Genomic DNA, 24,014 nt, shown 5'->3' on the forward strand with positions numbered 1-24,014 from the left:
AGAATTTGCGTCCTTTCAATTTATTTATTTATTTATCCATTCATTCAGGGGGGAAAGACCAGAAGTTACCAGGGTTGGTTCCCATTCTGCCTGCAGCTTGGTGAGGTGGGAGGGGAGGGGACAGGGAGGAGGAGGGAGGGGGGAAAGGAAAGAAGGAGGGAGCCCATCCAATCTTCTCAGTGAACAAGAGAGCTGCCTCGTCACTGCTCCTTTCTTTCTTCCTTTTTTTTTTGACACAGCTGTGCAGTCACATTTTGATCAGTGTTGATAGCTTATGAATTCCAAAATTGACAAAATTTACAGAAAAATGAGGATAATCCATCTTCCTTAGCAGGCTGTCAGGAGCTGGCCGTACTTCATAATCCTCAATTACAGATGCTATTTTCAGACATTTACATGCAGATATTAGAGCAAAATGAAAATGAGAAACAAAGAGAGAATGGAAATGCAGCTATTTATATGTATAAAAGGAAAACAGGTAAATTTGAGGCATTTAGATTGGATTTGGGGATCCCTTTAGAAGACCAGAGAGAGACTGTGTGTGCGTGTGGATTTCAGAATGAGACCATCAGACAGACAGCACCCAGCACTAGGTATGTAAATTATCTGAGGTTTGGGTTAAAAATAGGTCAGTTCTTCTGCCAGATCAAAATAAAAGGGCTGATGCTAGGGTGCACTGGAGGAGTCTTTGGTTTTAGGGCATACCTTGGGATTACTCTCATGATACCTGAAAGACTACAAAAAAAACCCCAAATCTTAACCATGAAATTAAAACAGCACATTTTATAGGAGGGAGCCCTCCAAATCTGACCATTTCAACTCAGAGAAGGTTTCAACAGGGCTCATTTAAAAGTGAGGCCAAAATTTTGTTGAAAAAAAAAAAGGTCAGCAACAATGGAAAGGTGAAGTATGGAGTTCTTTTCACTTGTAGTGTCTAGATATGTGGTGAGTTGTGTTAATAAACTTTTAAAATGGGATACAAATGATAAAATTAAAGGGAGAGAAGCCATTTTGATATATAAATCATCCAATCCCTTCTCAGTTCTAATTCCGAGGCAAGAGGGAGTAAAGGAGGAGGGATTTGTAATGAAAATGTTCTTCCCATAAAATTTAAGACAGCGCAGTCTTGATGCTCTTAAAGCTGTATACAGCACTGTATTTTTGAAAAGCTGAGGATATTAATTAGAGCTGCTTTGGATTAAAGGCTCCGAGCCATGTCCAATGTTATAATTTTTCCCTGTTTGTGAGCTTGACACAAGAAGGCAGTGGAAACTCTGTATGGTGCTTGCATTTCTACCATTATCATTTAACTTAGTTTGGGGGGAAAAGCTCTTTCTTTCCTAAAAAATGAAGTTTAAGTTATTTTGGGGTGTATTTGGGTTGGCTAGGAATAGAGAAGCTGCTTAACTGAAAGAGACAGAGAAAAGGGGTGATTGGTTACACAGGCTGATGGCAATATACCTCAGTGACTGACTGCTAGGCATCTTTTGCTTTGAAAGTTTTTGTTTAGGACGAAAGAGAAGAGGTTTTCCTATTGGTGGCTTCAGTCTACGTGTTTTGCTTTGCCTAGGAAGAAATGAGAGAAAGGAGGAAGAGTAAATTTAATTAGTAGCCCAAATTAAATGTGTGTGTGTGTGTGTGTGTGTGTGTGTGTGAGAGAGAGAGAGAGAGAGAGAGAGAGAGAGAGAGAGAGAGAGAGAGAGAGAGAGAGAGAGAGAGAGAATATTAAAACAGTACTAAAAATGAAATTAGCTCATTTTTGGAGAAGTGGAGAACAAGTACAAAATGAGCTGCTTTTTAATCTACATTTTTATTTGCATATCAAACAACTTACTTTTTAAGTTAAACATATTAACACATATGTCTGGTTCCCTGGTATGAAGTATAACACTTTAACAATTGAACATACTTGTGGAATGCAAACACCCTTTCATCATCATCTTATCCAAATAAACATTGGCAAATAGAAGTGCAAATGGAAACACATTAAATGAATTTGCCATCTCTGATCAAGAGATATTCTTTGCTAGATGATGTTCTATTTTGTTTGTTTTCTCTGACTGTGGAGAATTTTGGTCTTTTCTATGTATCAAGATAGATGGTATCGACCATGCTCACTTATGGCTCACCCATCAGCTTGCCATTTGATCATTCCTATATTAAATTTTTACCATTCATAGCTCTAAAGTGATCCAAGAATATACTTGGATGTTTCCTTTCTAATGAACAAAATTGTAATCTTTTTCTCATTAATCAGTTGGACAATCCCGCCACTTAATTAAATATTATTTATTAAATTGAAGAAACTTTCTTTCCCCAAAACAGTTATCCATATATGATTTTTTAATAAATGAAATAAATGATAATGCAAAGACATAGAATATAATTTATAATATTTTAGCTGTCTGGAAGATCAGTCAACTCAAATGCTGCCTGTAACAGATGGTGACTTCTTTTCATTTCTAGAAACAAAATTTCACCAATCAGTTCATTCCAGACACTGATTTCCTCCTAAGAATTTTCTTCATATTTTTCTTGAAAATAAAAGTTAAATTGTCTCTTAGGAAGTAAGCTGTTTCTTTTTTTGCTCTTCATTTTTCATAGGAAACAATCCAGAACACACTGCACTTGCCAGTGTATCTGGTATCCATAAGATACCTTATAGAGTTTTTTTTATAGCATGCTAATGAAGACAGTTCTGGCAAGAAAGAAGTTTTTCCTTACCTTCTTTCTCTTTGTCTCTCTTCATAGATCCTCATAGTTCAAGGATAAAACACACACACTTTCCCTGACTCCAAAGGAACACATGATTGAGATACTTTTTCAATTGACTTTCAACTGTCCATACATAGTGCTTTTGGGGACACTATTCCTTTAGGTTCTTAAAGATACATTAACAATATCTATAGTTTCTGTGGGAGATCCAAGTTAAACAGGTGTTTTTCACTAATAGCTAAAATGCAATCTCTAGCTTCTTCTTGCACTGTGCTCGTAATTTCATTCATCAATCAATGAGTATTGAGGAAGCACATCCGGTGCACTAAATAACAGTGATACAAAGAAAGACAAAAACACAGCCCCAGCCTTCAAGGAGCTCACATGCTATTGGGGGGAAACTACATGTAAACAATACAAACAAGATATATACAGCTTCGATGGGAAGAATAAAGAGAATTTAGAATAAAGAAGAAAAGAGAATTTGGAAAAGTATCAATCATATGCTTAATTGCTTTTTAATGGTACTAATGCTGCTGCAAATTTATGTTTATTCCTTTAATATTTACTCATATCATCAGGAATAGAGGGGGAGGTTAGGTGTGTTCTCTGCCCACTGGTAAAAATTGGTGTGCAGAGAAGGCTAAGGGTAGGTCAACCATGGAAAAATGCCAGCAGCCTAGGATTTTTCATTTCATACATCATTCATGGCTGACTGCAACAAGGCCTGAGTAGGAAAACCAAATGGAACAGCCTTTCTCTTACCTTCCCTTTTGCCTCTACCAGCAGCCCTCCCCATTTCTCTTAAGAGAGAGAATAAATCCAAGGGGAAAGAGAATATTCTGAATTGGTTTTTGCCCACTTTGAGAATCAAAATGAAATTAAAGCCCTTTGAAGTAGGGCTGGAATATTATCCCTCATTTTGTTCTCCACTTCCCCCAACCTCCAACCTTCTACCCCCCCACTTCTAAACCCTCCACGTACTTCAAGCCTGGTCCTTCAGTAACCCTTGAGGATTTCCTATCTCTGTTACATTTGAAAGAAAAGAAGACCATTGTGGAGTTACTGATCATTTCTGGTCCTCCATTTTCTTTGAGTTGACTGTAACATTAAAAGCATCCCTGGGTACAGAAAGAACCTATGTTCTATCCCTAAGAAAAGCAAAGGAGAAGAAGGAAAGGAGAACAGAGAGAAGTGGAAGAAAAAAATCCTGTTTTGATTCTCAGCTGTTTATTTGGAAATTTAATACACTTTCACTAGCTTAGAAATTGATTGACTTTCACTGTCTAACCCAGAAGGTAATGCTGGTGCCAGGTGTCCTATAGAAGGAGATCATCCCAGATAACTTTCCTTTAAGACCTTATGAAGTCATGTCCTCTAAGAAATCTTCCTTGATCTTCAGACCTCCCCCCAAACCAGTACTGATTGTGGTCAGGGGAGCTACTGTCTGTCTTTGAGTTGTTCCTCTCACCAGAACAGAAATGATTTCAAAGCATTTGTTCTGCATTTCTGTGATGCACTTTATCATATATTATGTATTTAAGTTTTCTGTGTGTTTTATCCCTGTCTTCTCCTTCTCTACTAGGACATAAACTCCATGTGGGAAAGACCCATGTCTTGTCTAATTTTTTTATCTCATCCAGTGACGAGCATGGTGATCTGTACACATAGGCACTTAACTAATGTGTTGGATTAAATTGAATCAAATAGGTTGGTTTGGGAAGTCTTGGGTAAGAAAAAACTGTGACCGAGGGAGCTAAAATAGCCTTTCTTTGTTGAGGTCCTCTGATGGATATGTTCTTTTTTTTCTCTCTCTCTTACTCTTTTTTTTAAAAAATAATTAATATATTTGTTTTCAGTTTTCAACATTCACTTCCATAAATTTAAAATTTTCTCCCCCTCCCTCCCCATGATGGCATGCAAGTTTTTATGGAGTCTACACATACATTCTTATTAAGCACATTTTCACATTAGTCATGTTGCATATAAGAATTAAAATGAATGGGAGAAACCATGAGAAAAAGATGGTTGCCTTCTAATGAGAACCTATGGAGGTGAGACCCTCAAAAAATTTTAGGAACCCTTAAGCAAGCAGTTGTGGTCCAGCAGAAACTGAGTTTTCATTTTTGTGTGACTTAACCCCAGGAAGAAGGGGGAAAGGAAGTAAAGCATAACCTTTGTATTCTTTCTTTCTGAGGAGAATTCGAGATTTTGCTTGTGAAAAATAAGCGTGCCATATTTAGGAATCTCTAATATCTCTTATGGTAGTTACTTAATGAAGGGATGTCCAGTGGGTCCCATGGATCCAAACCCTCCAAATGACATTGTATGAATAGAAAGCTCTGGTCGTATTATTTGGTATTTCTGTTAGTTCATGGTTCTCAACATATTCCATAACATCCTTACCATTCTATCAACTTTGCCCTTTGCACCACAGAAGACACTCGATGAAAAAGAGGCAGATCCCAGGACTCCTGTTGCTTTGAGGGGACATTCACTTGAAGCTTTGCTCAGAGGTCCTTTGTGTTGGTACAGCAAGTGGGAAGACTTTGCTTGGAGTGGTTACTCATTCCTGGGTTTACATTCTTCCCTTTCTTTCATGGCTTGGATGACCAAGCGATTAGAAAAATCCAAACTTTTTCATTAACTTAAATAACCCATGACCTGATTGGGGCCTCAGTATCCCCATTTGTAAAAATTAACTACATGGAACTAGATGATCTCTAAGTTCCTTTGCAGCTCTGAGATTTTATCATCTCAGGATTTTGTTGGACTCTTGTTCCTTTCAATTACCTTCATAGAATATGGAGTACTGGTAAAATTGCAAATAGTATTCTCAGCATTAGAGAATTGAAATGTACTTCAGTTTTCTTCACCAAGACTAAGAAGCATTATTTTTTCTATTGTAGTCTTTGTCCTCTTTTATATGATACAATGCATACCTCAGGAACAATTAACTTGTTCTGGAGAAAGACCGTCCCTCCCCTCCTCTCCCCATCCCAATGAACCAAAGGCACTATTGGTTAAGTTTTGACCAGGGAGGAAGCTCTGATTTTCCATACCACACCCTCCCTCCTAGTTTTCAGCATTTGTGGGTAGAGTTATGAATGAGATAGAAAGTCAGCCCTTTAGTGTTTGCAATTCTGTGAAACTGGCCTTGGAAGTCCCATCAATATCTTTGAAATCATTATAGCACAAATCAGAAGAAAATTAGTATCATCTAAATGAAACCTCTCCACATTCCTTTGTTTAATCTGTGAAAATTTCATAGAATATTAAATTTGACTAGATTGCAGGATATTAAGTTTATGAGTATTCCATAGACTTGAGGGTATCAAGATGCCTTGAAAAATGGTACTTTTGTGTCTTGCCCTTTCGTTCTGAGGTTCTAAAAACAGGATCTTAAAAATGGTTAGATTGTGGCTGGGGAAAAAGTGGAGGTAAAAAAAATGACTGATCTAACTCTATACTAGTTAGGCCCATCAGCATGGTGTCCACGTCATTCAAAATATATTGAGCATGGTGTGTGTTACATCTGGAGGTATTGCTGCCTTCAGCTTCAGAAAGAGAAAGAAGTTCTTTTTCCTAATAAGAAATGAAATGAGAGGATTCTTTACATTTCTCTGGTATGATGGAGATAATGCCTGAAAAAGTTAAGTAGGGTAGCTTAAACGACATTGGCTACAGTAGGCTCAGATTGCTTGTCTTTCATCTTTTGGAATTTCAGACAGTTTTTCTTCTTATTGTCAGTTGCAAGGGCTGCTTATTCTTGATCCTGTAGAAGCACTTTCTTTGGAAGCTCACATTCACTACTTAGTCACCAATATTTAGGGGACAGGAACATTTTTGAGGCATTTGGTGATACTGGCACCATTTATGTTCTTGCCCAGAGTGGAAGGGAAACACACAAAAATAGAATTCATCAAGTCATGAGAGGAGCTCATTTTTCAAATGATGAGACAGGCACAGAAAAGGAAAATGACTTGCCTGAGGTCACCTGGGGGAGTAAGAAAGCAAATATTTTAGCTGTCATCACACTTGATAATCATAGTATTGTCCCAAGTTAAGAATATATTAACATTTAAAACTCTATTTTTACTAATCCTATGACTTGACGTATCTTAAGACCCCAGCTGATGTCTTATTCCCTTCTTGGTCTTAGAAAACTTGTAATTAATCAAGTACTGGAGGCCCCATCTTTCTTTTTTTCCCTCTTTCTTTGTCTCTTCCTTCCATTGCTAGATGCCCAACAGATGGGCAGTGGCATCCCTAGGAGCCCCAGTGTACAGAGATGGCTGGTGCTTCTCTACCTGTAGATACAGTCTGAGGAGAGTTGTTTGATTCCAGGTGGGCTGGGAGAGGGATTGAGAGAATGGAAGAGACAAGGAACCAGGCAGGGGGAAAAATCCCTTACGTTACTTAGTTAATCTTTTTTTTTTCTTCTCACTGATCTCCTTTTATATATCTTCCTTCTCACATGTCTGTGTTTTTTTTCTCCTCCATGCTATGGCAGTGGTGCTCCATGCTGATGAGACAATACTTGGTGCAACCCCAGGCATTCATTTTTCAGGTAATTTCTTAGGGTCCAGCTCACACTTTTTTGGGTATCAAGCTGATTGGCTTTCCTGATGAAGCAGGGGTACTTTGATGAGGTTTCTTCCCTGTCAAGTCTGAATCCAGTGTCTTAGAAAGGAAAATGTTCAATGACTGTCCCTTCCCTCCCCCTCTCCTCCCACCCCTTCTCCCAAATACAATCTTTGTAGGTAGGCTGGAAATCATAATAAGCAGGGCTCCTGGCCATGCCTAAGTATAGAAGAAATCTCCTTATTAGGCAGTCATTCTAAGGAGTGGATGGTAAAAAAGAGCCTGTTTTTTGCTGGAGAGGGATTAGCGTTCAGTATTTGTGAATTGCTGACGTCACTTATTTTAGTGATAACGAAGGGATGCACAATGTGCTTCACTGATGCAAACCCCCTACATGATGATAAAATCACTCCAAGATCTCTGGGAAATAGGAAACTCAGCAAATAATAATTCTCTTTGAATTGGAATAGTGCAAAAAAGAATTGTGTTTTCTGTGTTTGTCTGTGGATCCTTGTCCCGTGCCATGCTTATTTTTTTCCAGGCAAAGCAGAGAGTTTATTTGTGACCCCAATACAAGCTGGCCAGATTCCTAGTGAGTCTGCTGCCATGCTGATTTAGTATTATTGTACCCAGGTCATCGTAGGAATAAAGAAAAACATGAGCATTACTGCTTTCATTAAATATATAATTAAATAAGGCCATCCTTCACAGTTCATCTTCGGCTTTTGAGACCCTTGCCTTTCCTTCTTGTATCTGTTTATCTGTCTGTAAAAATGGAAATCTTTTTTTGGAGCCCTGTATGAGGAACGTGCTAGATAAGGATCAATGAAAGGAATTAGATATGTGTTAGCTAAGAGATGAGAAGAGCGGGAAGAACACGAGAGCTGTTTTTAGATCTATTAAGTGCTGTCCTGTTCCAGAGGGTATAACCAGGAACAGTGGGTGGAAGGTAGAAGGGAAAAATTTATTTGGATGTGCAATGGAGTATTTTAGGAGACTCCTCTTGACTGGAAGTCATCAAGAAAAGGTTGGATATAATGTTGAAGGAATTTTGATTGGGTTTGGGTTGGGCTAAATGGCTTTTTTTTGTTCCCTTCTGGCTCCCAAAGTCTGCGATTATGTGCGAATCCACTGAAGAATCTTTGGCATGCTGTGCATGAAGTCTAGAGAAGTCTTTTGGAGGCCATCTAAGACTGAGCATCAGAAGCATTGTGGCTGAGGTGTTAGTCTGGCTAGCAGTGGTGAATGGCTTTTGCAGAAGGGAATTATCAGAGAATAACTTCTATTTTTTTTAATAAGATTTCATAGGCAGCACATTCTGTGAACCAGTGGTATTCAAATGAAGGAAATGCATACCACAGATGGCCTTTGTGTTCCTATGAGATTTTAGAAACTAGAGAGATGACAGTACTATCCATGTACAGTGAAAAAAACAGTTGTGAGATTGCCACGTCTTAGGATAGTCTTCCCCACCCTCCCCAAATTGTTCCCATTTCCCTGCTCTCACAGATCCGGAGAGGGATGGCATCATCACTTGGTCTATGAGATCCTAGTCTGCTCCTTCAGCTGCTAACATTTGGTATACTTGCATATACATATATGTATACATGTACATACATACACATGTATGTACATGTATGCAAACATGCATATATATACACCAAATGTCTAGCAGTTGAAAAAGCAGAGTAGGAACCAAGGATGATGCCTCCCCTTTCTACCACCCTTATACAGGATGTATATACATATATGAATATGTATGTGTGTAAATACATATAAACACACATATACATATATGTGTGTATGTATAGAAATAAATATATATGCACACACATTTTTCATATCTATATCTGTATCTATATCTACACTTCTCCAGATGTATATAGATACACATACATGTACACACACAAACATACATACATACATAGATATACACACATATACCTCTCTCCAGATGTGTATATATGTATTTATATACATATATATGTGTGTATATCTATATCTGTATCTATATTTTTCTTCCCCCCATCTTTTCCTCTAGGCTTCTCTTCCATTTTTGGAGCTGACCTGGTACCCTGCTGGTCATTTCTTTTTGTTGCCTACAGGCTGTCAGATTAGTTCTTGCCATATTTGCAATTAGAATAATAATATTATGGTGCTTTGAAAAGTAATTGACCTGGCCTCATGTGACCAGTGATTAGCACAGTGTCTGGAATACAGTAAGTGCTTAATAAATACTAGCTGGCTGACGTCACAGTGACCATGAGAGGTGGATGGTAGAAGTATTATTATCCTAATTCTACAGATGTAGTTCAGAGGAAATAAAGTCATAGAGAGAGAGCTAGGCAGTGAAATGGATAGAACACTGGACCTAGAGTCAGGAAAACCTGAGTTCAAATACAACCTCAGACACTTAACTAGTCATGTGACTGTGGGCAACTCCTCTCTCTCTCTGTCTCCCTTTCTTCATCTGTAAAATGAGAATGATAGCAGTGACAGTAGTACCTATGTCCTAGGGTCATTATGAAGATATACAATGAGACAATATGTGCAAAGAATTTTGCCAACCTTAAAGTGCTTTGTAAATGCTATTTTAAAGTAATTTCCCCTCAAGGACATAGTCACATAACTAACAAATTAAAGATGAAGAATTTAAACTAGGGTCATTTGACTATAATTCAGCCCCACGACATAGGTTGCACTGGGTGCTTGGTGGTTATGGAAAAGTGGGGCTGCTAAAATTCTCTCAATTAAGACTCAAGGGTAAACTTTCCCATTTCTTATTTTAGCAGCCATGCCAGGAAAAACCTGAAAAGCTGTATCAAAATAGTTCATTGTTTTCTGCAGCCCAGGGTATATCTACCAGCAGATTTAGCAGTTTTTAAAAAAGAGATAGAAAGAGTATTGTTAGAGAGTATCCTTTGACATCTTCTCTTACGTGGTCTATGTGTCCATAATCAGGTGTGACCTATAACCTGATTTCATCATATAGATCAAAATCTTACCACACTGAAAGGTTTAATACCATTTGCATGATCCTGTGATTCTTGTGCTGCCATTTTGAATGATGGCAAATTTACTAGCTACTCTTTATTGTTGGCATAAGTGAAATCAAACATTCACAAAAATTGCCAGTCCTTGATATCCCTGGAGTGACTGGAAACTTTAAAACAATCCCACTTAGAGACAATTTTGTCTATGTCACAACTACTCTTCCTACCCTCACTTTTTCTGGTTTGTTTTCTCTCCCTATAGGAACTTGCTTAACTAGAGATAAGATTTCAAGTGTGGGAGTGATGGTGGTTAGAGAACACATTCACACTTGTGATTTAGGCTTCTCTTGAAGTAGAAATATTCCTGATTGGTATCCCTGTTGTCTTGCCTGAGAACTATTCTGACAGCTATTTCAATCCTCTGGGACTCCAAGAAGAAGACTCTAATTTCAAGAGCTTGGTTTCATAAAATAGCTTAAAGAAGGGAAACAGACCCCATAGAATAAATTCCTGTTGAGGCCATGGAAGTGTTTCTAAGTAAAACCAATTTTCTTAATATTTTCAGCAAAGCATCACTTGGTTGTTTTTTTAAACTTAAAGTGATCATTTGCCAAATCCAATCTCAGCTCACCAGATAAAGAATTTAGTCCTCTTAATGGATTTAAGAGCACAGGCAGCAGCAACCTCTCATTCATTCACCAGTTCAAGGAGACATTGGTTGCTGCTGCCTGTTTTGTGACTAATGCCTCAGTGGGAGACACAGATCTCTTCCAAACAACCAGCTCCCACTTCTCTTCCATGCTGTGTTTACATACAGTAGTGAAAAGGAATTTAGTTTCATGGACCACGAAAGATACCAGAGGCAAATTTGAACTGAATCACGATCAACTTATTTGGACCCAGTTATTTTCTACTACATTCTACAACTCAACACTGACTGAGACAAATTTGCTGTCTATTTCCATGAAGCTGGGCAGAGAAACCCATTTGTTTGTTCTATTTCATACACAGTGATCTAGGACTGAAACTCAATGGAAGTGTGTAACTAAATGTGTTCCGGTTTTCTTGTATAGTGGGATTTGGCACTGTGGAGGAATTTTCCTGGTTTGGTTAATGGCTGAGAGTCCAGCAGCACATAAATATAACTCTTCAGCTATTGTATTGCTGAGGTGTTTTTTGCTTAATTTTTTCAGACCACAGAATACTCAGCCATGGCATCACTAGCCGGTGGATTAGATGACATGAAGGCCAATTTAACAAGCCCTACGTCCGCGGATATAGGGGCCAATGTCCCAGGGCCACAGTCATACCCCATTGTGACAGGTAAGAAATACTAAAGAGTGATGTATGTTGCAACCAAATGGATCTGTTGATTGAGTGGGGGCAAAACACAGCAGCATTTTGGTGCTTATAGCTGTTGGTAGCTATTTATATTATAATAAGGTCATAAAACATTGGAATGTGCATGTGGATGGGAGGTTATTCTCTCTAAAGAAGTCTCGGTCTCGATGTGAGTTCATTACTTATTGTTCAAACAAGGCCGGAGGAGATACAAATCTAAAACTTTGATGAAAAACTTGCCCAAAACAGTAACTGAGCCTCATTATGTGGTTGTAATGCTGTTTGTCAGAAGATTGTTTCAATGGCGTTATGTCTGGCATATGAGTTTGGGGTCCGTGATGGGTTTGAATCTACAGATTCTGCTGTTTGATATCAATAAAAATCAATTTAAGTCCTGGTTCCTTAGCCATAGCTTGGTAGAGAGGGGCCCATTAATAAGTACTCTTTTCTAGAAGGTGGCTCTTAAACCCATCATTTGTTCAACTGCTTATTAAGGGGCTATTAAGAATAGAACTGCACATCAATGAACTGACCAGAAAGCTTGAGCCTACGTGTTGAACACTAATTTTTCTCTGTCCTTAAGCATTTAAGCTTTTTAGTTAGTCTTTGGCCCAGGGATTCCTTTATTGCAACATTTCTTAACTTGGGCTTTTTTAGAGAAATTTTTTGATATTTTGAATTTCAGCTCTTTTAAAAGAATTTTTTTAAAACTATATTTCAATATAATTGGTTTCATTTTTAATCTTATAAATTTTATTTTATGCATCTAAAGCATTATTCCAAAAAAGGGGTCCATAAGCTTTATAGACTTAACAAGAGATCCATGATGTAAAAAATTTAAGAACCTCCATCTTATTGGGAGTACATCCTAAGAGTAAGATTGATGGTATGTGTGTGTGTGTGTGTGTGTGTGTGTGCATGCGTGCGTGTGTGTGTGTGGAGAGGGAGATTTACTTGTGCTAAAAAAAGCCCATTTTAGCAGCATTTGGTAATAGCAAAAAAAATGAGAGGAATGATACAGAGGATCAAGAGTCAAGGGATGGTTGGATAAATTGCATTATGAAATATTATTGTGTATAAGAAATATCAAATACCTGGAATAAAAATGCATGTTGAAAGGCATAAGAAACGATACAGAGTAGAAAGAAAAAGAATCCATAAGCAGCAAATTTTGGAGGGGACTCTGGAAGGTTTATGTACAATGGGATGGACTTTCTGGGCTATGTGTTTGAGTCTTCTGAGTGAATAATTTGCCCAAGTGGAAATAGAACTCTGACAATTTAGTTCCACAAACGTATATGAAACATCTACTATCTGCTAGTACGGTGATAGTAGTCATACAGAAACAAGGTCAGTGGAGTTCATGACAGAAGGGATACCTAAAGAGGAGACATGTAGAAAATTATCAGTGACCACTTTTCACAGTGCTGAATATTATATTTTACTTTGTCCCATATAGTCCCTTAGACTTCTTCATTCCAGGTCACCAATGCTGTGTCCTGTGGTTTGCCTTCCTCTGCTTTGACTGACCTCTCCACCTTAGGAGATGAAACATGATGTAGTAAAAAGGATATTTGACCTGGAGTCAGAAAGATCTGGGTTTAAATCTGGCTTTAGGCACTTACTAGCTGTGTGATTCTGGGCAAGTAACTTCTTTGAACCTCAGTTTATTCATCTATAAAATGGGGATGATAATCCAGTCATTTAGTCCAATCCCCTCTTGAAGCATGGATCTCCTCCACACAATCTGTAGTATATTCACTCAGAATGGGGAAGTGACTTGCCCACAATAAGTAATGGGCATATTAAGTAATAAGTGGCAGAAATCAGATTAAAACTCTGGTCCTATAACTCCAAATCCAGTGCTGTAACCTTTTGTGAAGTAGTTATTATTACTATACTTCACAATCCTATGAGGATCACTTGAGATAAGAGATAAAAAATGCTTTGCAGACCTTAAAATGCTATATTAATGTGTTACTTATTATTGTCTGGAAAACGAAGGGCATTAGACTAGAAATTGGACTTATTCGTGGTGCTGCCCTGGGGGAAGTAAGAGCTCATTTTGGACATAATTTTTCTTTTCTTTATATGCAGCTAATATTGTGGGTAACTGGATTGTATAATGCTTATATCTATTGCACAAGATTATTGTGAGAAAATTGCTTTGTACAATTAAAGGGCTGTGTAAATGTAGTTGTTATGGATGTTATTTTCATTTTTCTTCATCTAGTTCTTATCATTTTTGATAGAGTTCAGATGAAAAGTGTTCTGGTATAAGTTGCTATCTATCTTGCTAGTATTCTTTCATTTTTAGTATTTTCTATGGACTATTGCCCAGGTGGATAAAATAATTGCTTTTTTGTCACTGAATAAATGACAAAACTTGTGATTGTCATTTATTTCTTTATCAGCTTTTTTTATGTAGTCCAGACAGAAATGTCCCCTCTTTGGCTTGAAAGTCATACTTAATTCTATTCAGAAGTGATGAAAGTAATTAATGTTAAATTGTCTCCCCTGGAGATGGTACATTTTAGATCATTTTTTCTTGACATTACTGTGCTGGTGGCAGGTTTTAAATAGAGAACACTTTTCCATGTGAACATCACATACTCTATCTAGTATTTTCGCTCTGCTTGGTTTGGTTTACATATTTGGAGACCATGACTGAGCATGTTGCTGTGTTCATCCTTCATTTTCCAAGAGGACCATGACATCAGAGAAATGATGACATGACTTGCACTTGACTTTGGAGTGTGGAACTGAGTCAAAAGCTTTGCGATAAGAAAAGAAATGTAAACAACACTTTGGGGGGTGGGGAAGATTGTTCAGCCATCACCAAGTAAATAATGAGTTGCATTCTATGGCCAAGACTTGGAATTATAAACTCAAAGTCAAGAGGTCAACAACTATTTATTGTGTCCACTATGTGCCAGTTACTGTGCTAAGCGCTGAGAATATAAGGTAAAGTCAGTCCCTACCTTTAAGGACCTCACAATTTATTATTATTAGTAGTAATTATTATTGTTTCATTCTTCTCTTTTACTAGGGTTCAGATAGAAATGATCCTGGAATAAGTCACTATTCTGCTATATATATGTATATTTTAACATTCAATGTTCTATCGATTATTGCATAGATGAATAGATAACTGCTATTCATAAGTTTGAGTGCATGGAAAAGAATCCTTTGTAGATTTAATGAAAGCATCTCTAGTACAAATTCAGTGGTAGACAGGACAATAGAAATGATATGCACCTCCTGACCCCACATGAATTTGACCTTTATTAGGTGTCTATGTTTTGAACACTTTTCATTCCGTGTAATTTGGAGTTATGATCATCTGACCTAGTGACATCTCTTAAAGAAAGGTTGTTTTCAGTTTTTATGAATCAGTGTTATGTCTGAGTGGTTGTGGGACACAATTTGATTGGTGACAATGTTATGGGGATTTGTCTTCTGTCAGTCTGTGATAGACAGCAAGCTTCTCATGTATAATGCTATCTATCCCATAGGTTGTGTCTTGTTAGGTATTTGAGAGATATTCATATTTTAAAGCCTGAAGCAATGTGTTGCATGGTTTCTGCCATTTCCTTAAGTGAATAACACTGATCAAAGTGTCATTTCTGGGGCCATCTTAAACTACTGCATCACCACATGACTCTGCCATGTGCTTGATGCTTTTTGTTGACTAAGTTTGTGCAGATGCTGCAAACAAAGGGCCTGTGGATTGCATTCTTAGATCATGGTAATTTCATAGGCTCTGTCTTGATATAGGTTATTTTCAGTTATACTTGCCTTACCCATTGGCATGAACTGGTTATCATTCTTGACTACTGTTCCATGAAGGGAGGTCTGCTTGTCCCAGAACTTTTTGTATAGATTTTTGGCCTGTTGATTAGGTACTCTGAGAATGTCTATCAATCCTCTTCTTTCTTTTTTGGTGAGGAAATGTTAATTTTTCAATAGCTGCCTAAAGGGGAAAAGCCCTTTGTTTTATTAACATTACATGGGTTTTTGTTAGGATACTTTCCAAAGGCTATTTCTGCAGCTACAAAAGCACACATGAAGACTGGTATTATTGTAGGTGTTAAATAACTTTAAATGTTTTTTCTTTTTCCCATTCAGCTTAGAATTCAGGATACTAGTAAGTCTCTTAATGTATTTGGTTACACACTTCTTCATATATTTATGCTTGATGTGTCTTGTCTGGAGAAGATGAAGGCATTTGCAAAAGTTGCCTTCATCCATTGGTTTGATGTGACCTCTGGATCCAAGCTTGAAACCTTCAGACTCTATCTTTCTTGGGCACACACTAAGAATTTCATGAGATGAATGAGATGAGCTATTTAATATGCTTTCCAATGGAGTCATATAGCTTGATGTCAACTATGTACATTAAATGTTTTATAAGATGTTTTGGTTTGAGCCCCCTCTTTCACTTGGAAACTATATTCAGATCTATAGGAGAGATGATAATCTAGACTAGGGAGAATCAGACTGGCCTTACACTAACTTCCTAAAAAATGCCACATTTTCTATTAATTTTTCTTGACAATATTATATTGGCAGCATGTTTTAGATAGAGAACAGTTTTCCATGTGGACATTAAATATGCTAGCATTCTCACTATACTTTAGTCTGCTTTACATGAACAAGCCATGAATGTGATACTGAGGCAAGGGCTTTGTGAGATAATCAGTGTAGACTTTGTAGGTGCTACAGTGCTTTTGGGTACTTGTTCAATAATTATTGAATCAACAATAAATTGATCTTCATACTTGTAATAATTTCTGGCACATTCTTTTTATCCCTCATCCAATATGTAGTTTTCTGTGAAGGCTTTGTATAAAGCCTATCAATAAATACTTGGCCTAAATCAACTGAAACTATTCTCTCCAAAGTTACCAGCAATCTCTTGTTGCCCAATGTAAAGATCTTTTCTCAGAACTCATCGTTCTTGACCTTTCAACCTTTTGCTTCCTCTTTGTTCTCTTCCTACCTGTGTGATCTTTCTTCAGTCTCCACCTCCCATGGATTCAGCTATTACCTCTATGTCGATGATTCTCAAATTTATTTGTTCAGTCCTAATTGGTCTCTTGACCTCCAGCCTTGTGTTTCCAATTGCTCATTGAACATCTTAAATTGACTGACTCATAGACATCTTAAACTTGATATGTCAAAAACTGAACTCATTATCTTACCCTACCCCCTTCCTAACTTGCCTATTACTGTTGAAGAAGGTCCTGCCATCTTCTCAGTTACTTAAGTTTGAAACCTAAGAGTCATTCTTGACTCAACACTGTCTCTCCCCCTCCTTAGCCAATCTGTTGCCAAACACTGTTGCCCCTGCTCTCATAACATCCTCTTTTCTCATCTGACACTGTCAATACTGTGGTACAAGCCCTCATCCTCATACCTGGACTATTGCAATAGAGGGCTGATTGGTACCCCTGCCTCAAATCTCTTCCTAGTTTAGTTTATCCTTGATTCATTTGTCCAACTGATCTTCTTAAAATGCAAGTTTGATCATGTCACCCTCCTATTAGATAAACCTCAGTCTCCAGGAATAAACATAAAATCTTCTGTTTGGCTTTTAAAACTCTTCATAAGCTGGCCCCTTCCTGTCTTTTCAGGCTTCTTACACCTTCCTCCTCTTCAGTAGTTTTAATAACACTTAATCACGGTATATTGGTCCTCGCAGATATGACACAATAGCTCTCATTCCCATGCATTTTTATTGGCTCTCCTCCATGCCTAGGATTCTTTCTTTCCTCAACTCTGTGTTCTGGTTTCCCCGACTTCCTTCAAATTTCAGATAAAATCTACCTTCTGAGAGGAGCCTTTTTCCTTCCTATTTAATGCTTTCCTTCTGATATTATCTTCACTTTATCTTGCATAAATCTTGTTTCTACACGGTTTTTTGCATGTTGTCTGTGTACTCCTTGAGAGAAGGGACTATATTTTGCCTTTCTTTGTATCCCCAGTGCTTAGCACAATGCCTCACACCTGGAAGGTACTTAATAAATGCTTGTTGACTGTCTAGTAATTATATGATGCCTTCTGTAAGGCAGAATTAAGCTTTGTATCTGAGAAGAAGCTGGTAAAAGGCTCTGCTAGGAATGTATGTGCCCCTGTGAAGAGTCTGAGCTTGTAATTACAGGTCTTCTCTGTCTCCACTGTTTTCCAGTTTTGCAGAGAAGCCGCCATCTTTCCATTAATTGCTCTGTCGCTCATTATATTAATGGTGTGCAAGCTTTGTTTCCTGTTTGATCCAACTTGTATTTTGTTGATTTAAACTTTTGTCGGTACCGTAGAGATGGCCAGAAATTCTCCTCATGCTTTTGGTTGAAAGATTCACAATTTCCTTTAATTTCTTTGCTTCTTAATCCTCTCTGGCAGTTTTTGATCGACGCTGAATTGTTTATTTTGCTCTTTGTGCTGCTTTGAATGCTTGTATCACATTAAGATTTTGACTTTTGGTTTCTGTTGCCCATTAAGGGAATGGGGAATTTCTGACATATTTTGGTTTTCTAGACTCTCTTCCGTGTGTTTCTTTCTTGTTATCTTTAATTGGCCAATTGGACATTCTGCTTTGTTTGTTTGTTTAACTATATGTACCATCTAGATATTGATTTAATCTTTCAGGGTTTTTCCCAGATCTCCTATTGCTTTTTTAAATCATTTCTGCCGGTGTAATATTTGACGCCTGTCCTTAAGAACTCTACCTTTCTTCCTGGTTTTTAAAACCATGATAACCGCTGTTGTATATACTGTTGTGTTCAGTTTCTGAACTGTTTTTACACTTTCTGTCAAGTACTGGAAAAGCATTTATTAAGGGCATTCTATTTGCCTTCTATGCACTATGTGTTTTACAACTATCTCATTTGATTGAGAATTATGGGACAGAATATTAATTCATGATGTTTATAGCAAAATGTCAATTACATCTTAAAAACTACTCTGTTTTGGAATATTTGGCCTGCTCTTTAGATTCATGCCATCACACTCAAAAAGGGATTTTTGAAATTCCAGTTCATGTATGCTCGTCTCCTTTTCAAAATCATTTGAGACATTGTTATTGTTTTGTCATCCATTTTGTTTTTTTTTTTTAAGTAAAAATTTTTAAGGGTCCTAGTATCTTAACATTTCCCTCTTTAGATTTTAGCAATTCTGTGACTTCATCTCTTGCTTTATCTAATCTAGACTTAGTGATGAAGTTCTTTCTTATAAGTCTTTTCTACTGGTCAGCAATATGTTGCTTTGTAACTTGGAGCTGAGGGTATTGAGGGCATGAAACAGAATGAAACAGTTTCTTAAAACTTGTAAGATGGTTCTAGTTTCTTGTGCTAGAATGCTTGCCCATAATGAAATCACTTGTCTCTCTTCAGTTTATTTTGTTCATAGTTATGGCATGTCCACTCTACTGGTCAATGCTATCTGCCCTGATACAATTCCAGGAGAGAGGGCATTGGGAATTCAAATTCATTCAATTTTTTTCAAATAATACATTTGGCAAGCCTTCAAGGGCTAAATAAATATTTGTTACTATTTGTTTCATTCTGTCTTATCTTCTTGATCTTTTCTTGCATGCTATTTCCCACCAAAGATGAGAACACCAGTGATCCCTCCAAATATAGGCCAATTATGTGTTCAGAAAATAATAGATTGACTGAGGGGATGAAAGGTGTACGAGAAAGCTCAGTGGTATAAAGAAGGTGCCCTGCCCACTTGCCAGTATTTCAGCATTTTTTTCCTCAGGCTTTCATAGCTATCATAAAGGTGTCCACACAGTAAGTCCCTACACTCCATCATCCTATCCTGAATTCATCTGCCTTCCCTTTTTCCCCACCTCTCCCACCTGCCCCTCCCCCTCAATGGATAAGGGATTAAAATTTGGAGAGAATTATTATTGTTGTTAGTTGCAGTAATAGCAGGAGCAGTAATATTTTAAATTATGTATATGTTTCCAATCTAGTCTGAGTGGGAACAAAGTGCTAACAGTTCCTTTGTGGTCTCGTGTTTTCTGATTTTCAACTTAAGCCACTGCTTTGAACCTAACCCATTCCAGGTTGGTGTAGAACTCAATTAGAAACATGACTTGGTGACAGTGATGGTACCAAGCACGCTGGTCATTGGGGGAAAGAGGCTGGATGTTTTTACCTGAAGCTGATGCTGAACAACTGGCTTCATCACTAACCAAACCTCCCTCGATCTCACCAGGTAAATGGCTAAGTGAACCTATTTGTTGACTTCAAGAGAGGCCCTGAATATATCATTCATGATGGTAGTGTAAACATTGTTTTCAGAACCCTTCCGCATAGCACAGCTGGGACTGAAGGCAGAGAATTGAATGACTCATCTCAAAAGGCAGTCCCTCCAGAGAGAGCAGCCATGTGAGGTGTTGCAAAGACCAGGAGATCTATTCACAAAGTACGACAGGATATAGACAAACATGAGGGAGGGGGAAAGACCTGGAAAGATTTCCTTAAAGATGGAGAGCTTGAACTGAACCTTGAAGAGATAAAGGACTCACAAGAGGTAGCTATGAGGAGGGAGAACATTCCAGTCCTAGGGAACAGCTCATGTTGGAGATAGGAGATGGAATGAGCTACATGGGGCGAAGCCAGTAGGATAGCCTGGCTGGAGTGGAGTGCTTGAGAGGGAGTTGTATGGAATCAGCCTGAAAACAAAGACTGGAGCCAGATCTTATCCCAGAATGATTTTACCAAAGAAGATTCCTGAACAGGAAATCTGCTGTCATCAGACTTGTGCTTTAGGACAGAGGTGTCAAAAGGCCCCGGGGTCACATGCCACCCACAACACTTCTGAATGTGGCCAGAACCAGATTAAATGCAACCGGGAAATATTTAGTAAAATAAATAAAAATAAAACATAATAGATAATAATGTCATATATCACATATGAAAGATAATGTCAACATGTGCTTTTGTAAGTTAATATACAGCCTGCAAGGATCCTTATATATGGTTTAGTGGCCCTCACTTCTGCTTGAGTTTGACAGCATTGCTTTAGTAATATCGTATTGACAGCTATATGGAGGATAGATTGAAGAGAGGAGAGATTGGGGGTAGGGAGACCAAGGAGAGGCAACTTCATGGCCCAGTGAAGAGCTTGCTGAACCTAGAGTCAAGAAGACCTGAGTTCACATCAGGCCTTAGACACTTACTAGCTGTGTGAACCTGAGCAAATCACTTAACCTCTGTTTGCCTCAGTTTCCTCAACTGTAAAGGAGGGATAATAACAATACCTATTTTTAGGGTTGTTGAGAGGATCAACTGAAATAATATTTTTAAAACATTTAGCACAATACCTGGCATGTAGAAAGTACTTATATCAATATCAGCTATCATTAATATTGATTGAGATAATATTTATAAAGCAAATTTGTGTCTGGCACAAAGCATTTAATAAATACTTATTTACTTCCTTCCTATTGAAATGATCTTTCCCCATAAATCCTTCCTCATTTCTGTTCCTCATTTCTGTACAAGGCATGACCATCCTTCGAGGCACCTAAATTCATAACCTAGTGATGACTTTGATCACCATCACTATGCAGATGACTTCAAGGTCAGTATATCCAGCCCCAGTTGATTTCCTAAGTTCTAGCATCTGTATGTCCAACTCCCCATTGGACATTTCAAACTGGATGTCTCATAGACAGCCCACGTTTAACATGTCTAAAACAGAACTCATTCTCTTTCCCCCCAAAATCAGTCTGCTTCCAAGTTTCCATATTTCTATCAAAGGCATCACCATCCTTCTGGTCTCCCAGTAGCACAACCTGAGCATTACCTTTGATTTCTCACTCTTTCTCACCCCACGTATCTAATTGGTTGCCACATTTTTGCCATTTCTACCTCTAAATATTTTTCTAATGCATTCCTTTCTTACTTTTCATAGGACTGCTAACTTGGACCTACATTACCTTTTGCCTGAACTACTGCAAAATGGGTGTCCCTCTCTTACAGGTTTTCCCTATTTCCATCCATCTTCCTCACCTCTTCCATGTGACTGCTGTATCATGTTCCCCTTACATCTCCTTGGGCTAAATATCTCTACTTTGCCACTGAACTTCCTATAACACAATACCAAGAACTGGACCCAATCATACTGATGTGGTCTGGCCAAAGCATAGGGATTGTAGATCTAGACCTGAAAAGCATGTCAAAGGCAGCTTAGTCTGATCATAGATAGATAGATAGATAGAATGACAGATAGATAAAAAAAAGATATAGGTATATAGATAAACAAACTGAGACTCAAAATAGTTAAGTAACCTGCTCAAAGCAGGATCTGAACCCTGGTCTTCTGACTCCACAGGCAGTGTCTTTTCCATATTGCACCACCACTTTCTTCCTTAGTCCTAAACATCATCTTTCTGTTAATGCAGCTTAAGATGACATGAAATTTCTTGTTGACTTAGATTGATCTTATAATATACTAAATAATTCCAGCTTTCTTTTATTTTCTTAGATAAACCCCTCCTTATATTGTACTTGTGAGATTGATTTTTTGAGCTTAGCTGTAAGACTTCACATTTACCCTTATTACCTTTCACCAAAAGTACCCTGTGGGGCAACCTTTCCCTCTGTATTAGAGAGGTACAGAGTATCTCCTGGAATTCTCCTGGAGTGCAGGCTCAGAACAGAACAACAGCCTTGGGAAACTCATTCTATCCTGAAGCCATGTGAAGATGTGGTTCCTAGTTTACCCAGCTTAGTTCAGTCCTGGAAATGTACTACTTTCACCCATCTGTATTTTTTTCATTTAAATCAATTAATTAATTAACAAGCATCTATTAAGCACTTACTAAGAGTCCTTTGTAAACTATAAAGTAAGCTGTCCAAACATGAGCTACCATGTTGTCATTTTCCAGGTCACCTGGGTGGTTTTGTTGGAACATGCCATTTGGCACAGAAATTTCCCCAAAAGGCATATATAGTAATTGGTAAAATTGTTTATTAAACAGATACTTTTCTTTATAAGAAACAAATCCTTATAACACGTAGTCCTCTGAAAGACTAGATATTGAGAGATGGAATGGACCTTAGAGGTCGTGCAGTCTATCCTTTTACAGATGAGCAAGCTAAGATCTAGAGAGTTTAAGTGACATGTTCAAAATCATGCAGGGAGTGGTGAGAGTCAAAGCTGGGAGGTAAACCCAGGTCCTCTGACTCCAAATCTAGCCCTCTTTCTCTTCTACTATTGTGCTCATTTTAAAAAATGCTCATAGAACAGCTTTCTTATTAGAACACTAAAGTTCAGCTAAATCACAAAAAAGGATGATTTTTCATTCAATTTTACCCATTGGACCCCAATCCTCCTTCAGGTAAAATAAATTCATGCATTTTCTAAGCTCATTACTCTAGTGCTCATTGAGGGACTGAAAAGCACCGTATCCCGGATGAAGATCTGGAAATACTGTCCTAAGAGTTTGAGAAATGCATTTTATTGTGACCAAGAAAACTCATCTAGCTCTTTAGATAGACTGGGATCGGCGGTTCAAGCTTCAGCAGGTTTTATGAGAAAGTCTTGGACCATGTTGGGCTTTCATCCACAAATTGACCTAAGTCGAGTTCATATTGTGATTCTTCAGTCTTTAAGTCATGTCATAAAACAGTTTAATGCAAAACAGCCTGGTAGTAAAGGGACTGGCTGAATGACAGTCCCCATTTTTCATTTCCCCCAATTGTGGTCTGGGGCTCATCACCACTCGCAGGAATATAATGGAAAAGATTCACATTATAATCGATGGGGGGGCAGTCTGCGCAAAGCCCCGTCTCCCCGAGAGCCTGAGGAGTTAGGTCTATAAGGATGGAGTCTGTGGGAATGGGAGCGCTGCCGCCTCAACCCTAGGTTCTTTCCCACTCTTTTCTCTTTAAAAAGAGGAAAGAAATGGGGCTAAATGATGCTGAAAGGCAATGTGGATGACAGTACTCAGCACCGCTTCATTCACGGACTCCCTTGTGTTCTGGACTGGCGACTAAACATCTGATTAGAGAACAACTCGATTTCTCTCCATCGTTTTTATGCCACATTAAATATTAAGTTAAAAAAATCCCCGCTCTTACTGCTTGCTGCCACGGTTCATAAGCGAGCTCTCCATTTGCAAGCCAATGACATGTGCCCGGCTCATTACTGCTGTAGTCAGCAGTTTCAGGGCAGCCCTGATTGTTACTAATTACCTGCAGATGCATTTTCTCTGCTTCGCCTTGCTGACTTCAGCTTGGTCGCTATCACTTTGAGAGGACAAAGTGGCGCAGGAATTGACACCTTCACTTGGCGCTCTCCAATGTGGGAAAGGCAGATTGACGAATTTGTAGGCAGTCCTGACTGCAGCTGGTGGGAGAGTCA

The 24,014-nt window shown here is 38.2% G+C and overlaps 1 protein-coding gene across 2 annotated transcripts in view; it reads left to right on the forward strand.

The window, feature by feature from the left end:
- PAX5 (paired box 5) overlaps positions 1-24,014 on the forward strand; it is a 353,987-nt gene that overhangs the window by 151,450 nt on the left and 178,523 nt on the right. For both annotated transcript variants that reach the window (XM_072596783.1, XM_072596784.1), the window contains exon 7: positions 11,486-11,615. In XM_072596783.1, the coding sequence (XP_072452884.1) occupies positions 11,486-11,615 (130 nt within the window). The remainder of the gene's footprint in view (positions 1-11,485; positions 11,616-24,014) is intronic.

The sequence above is a fragment of the Notamacropus eugenii genome, chromosome 3 (genome assembly GCF_028372415.1).
Source record: "Notamacropus eugenii isolate mMacEug1 chromosome 3, mMacEug1.pri_v2, whole genome shotgun sequence".
Lineage (NCBI taxonomy): Eukaryota > Metazoa > Chordata > Mammalia > Diprotodontia > Macropodidae > Notamacropus > Notamacropus eugenii.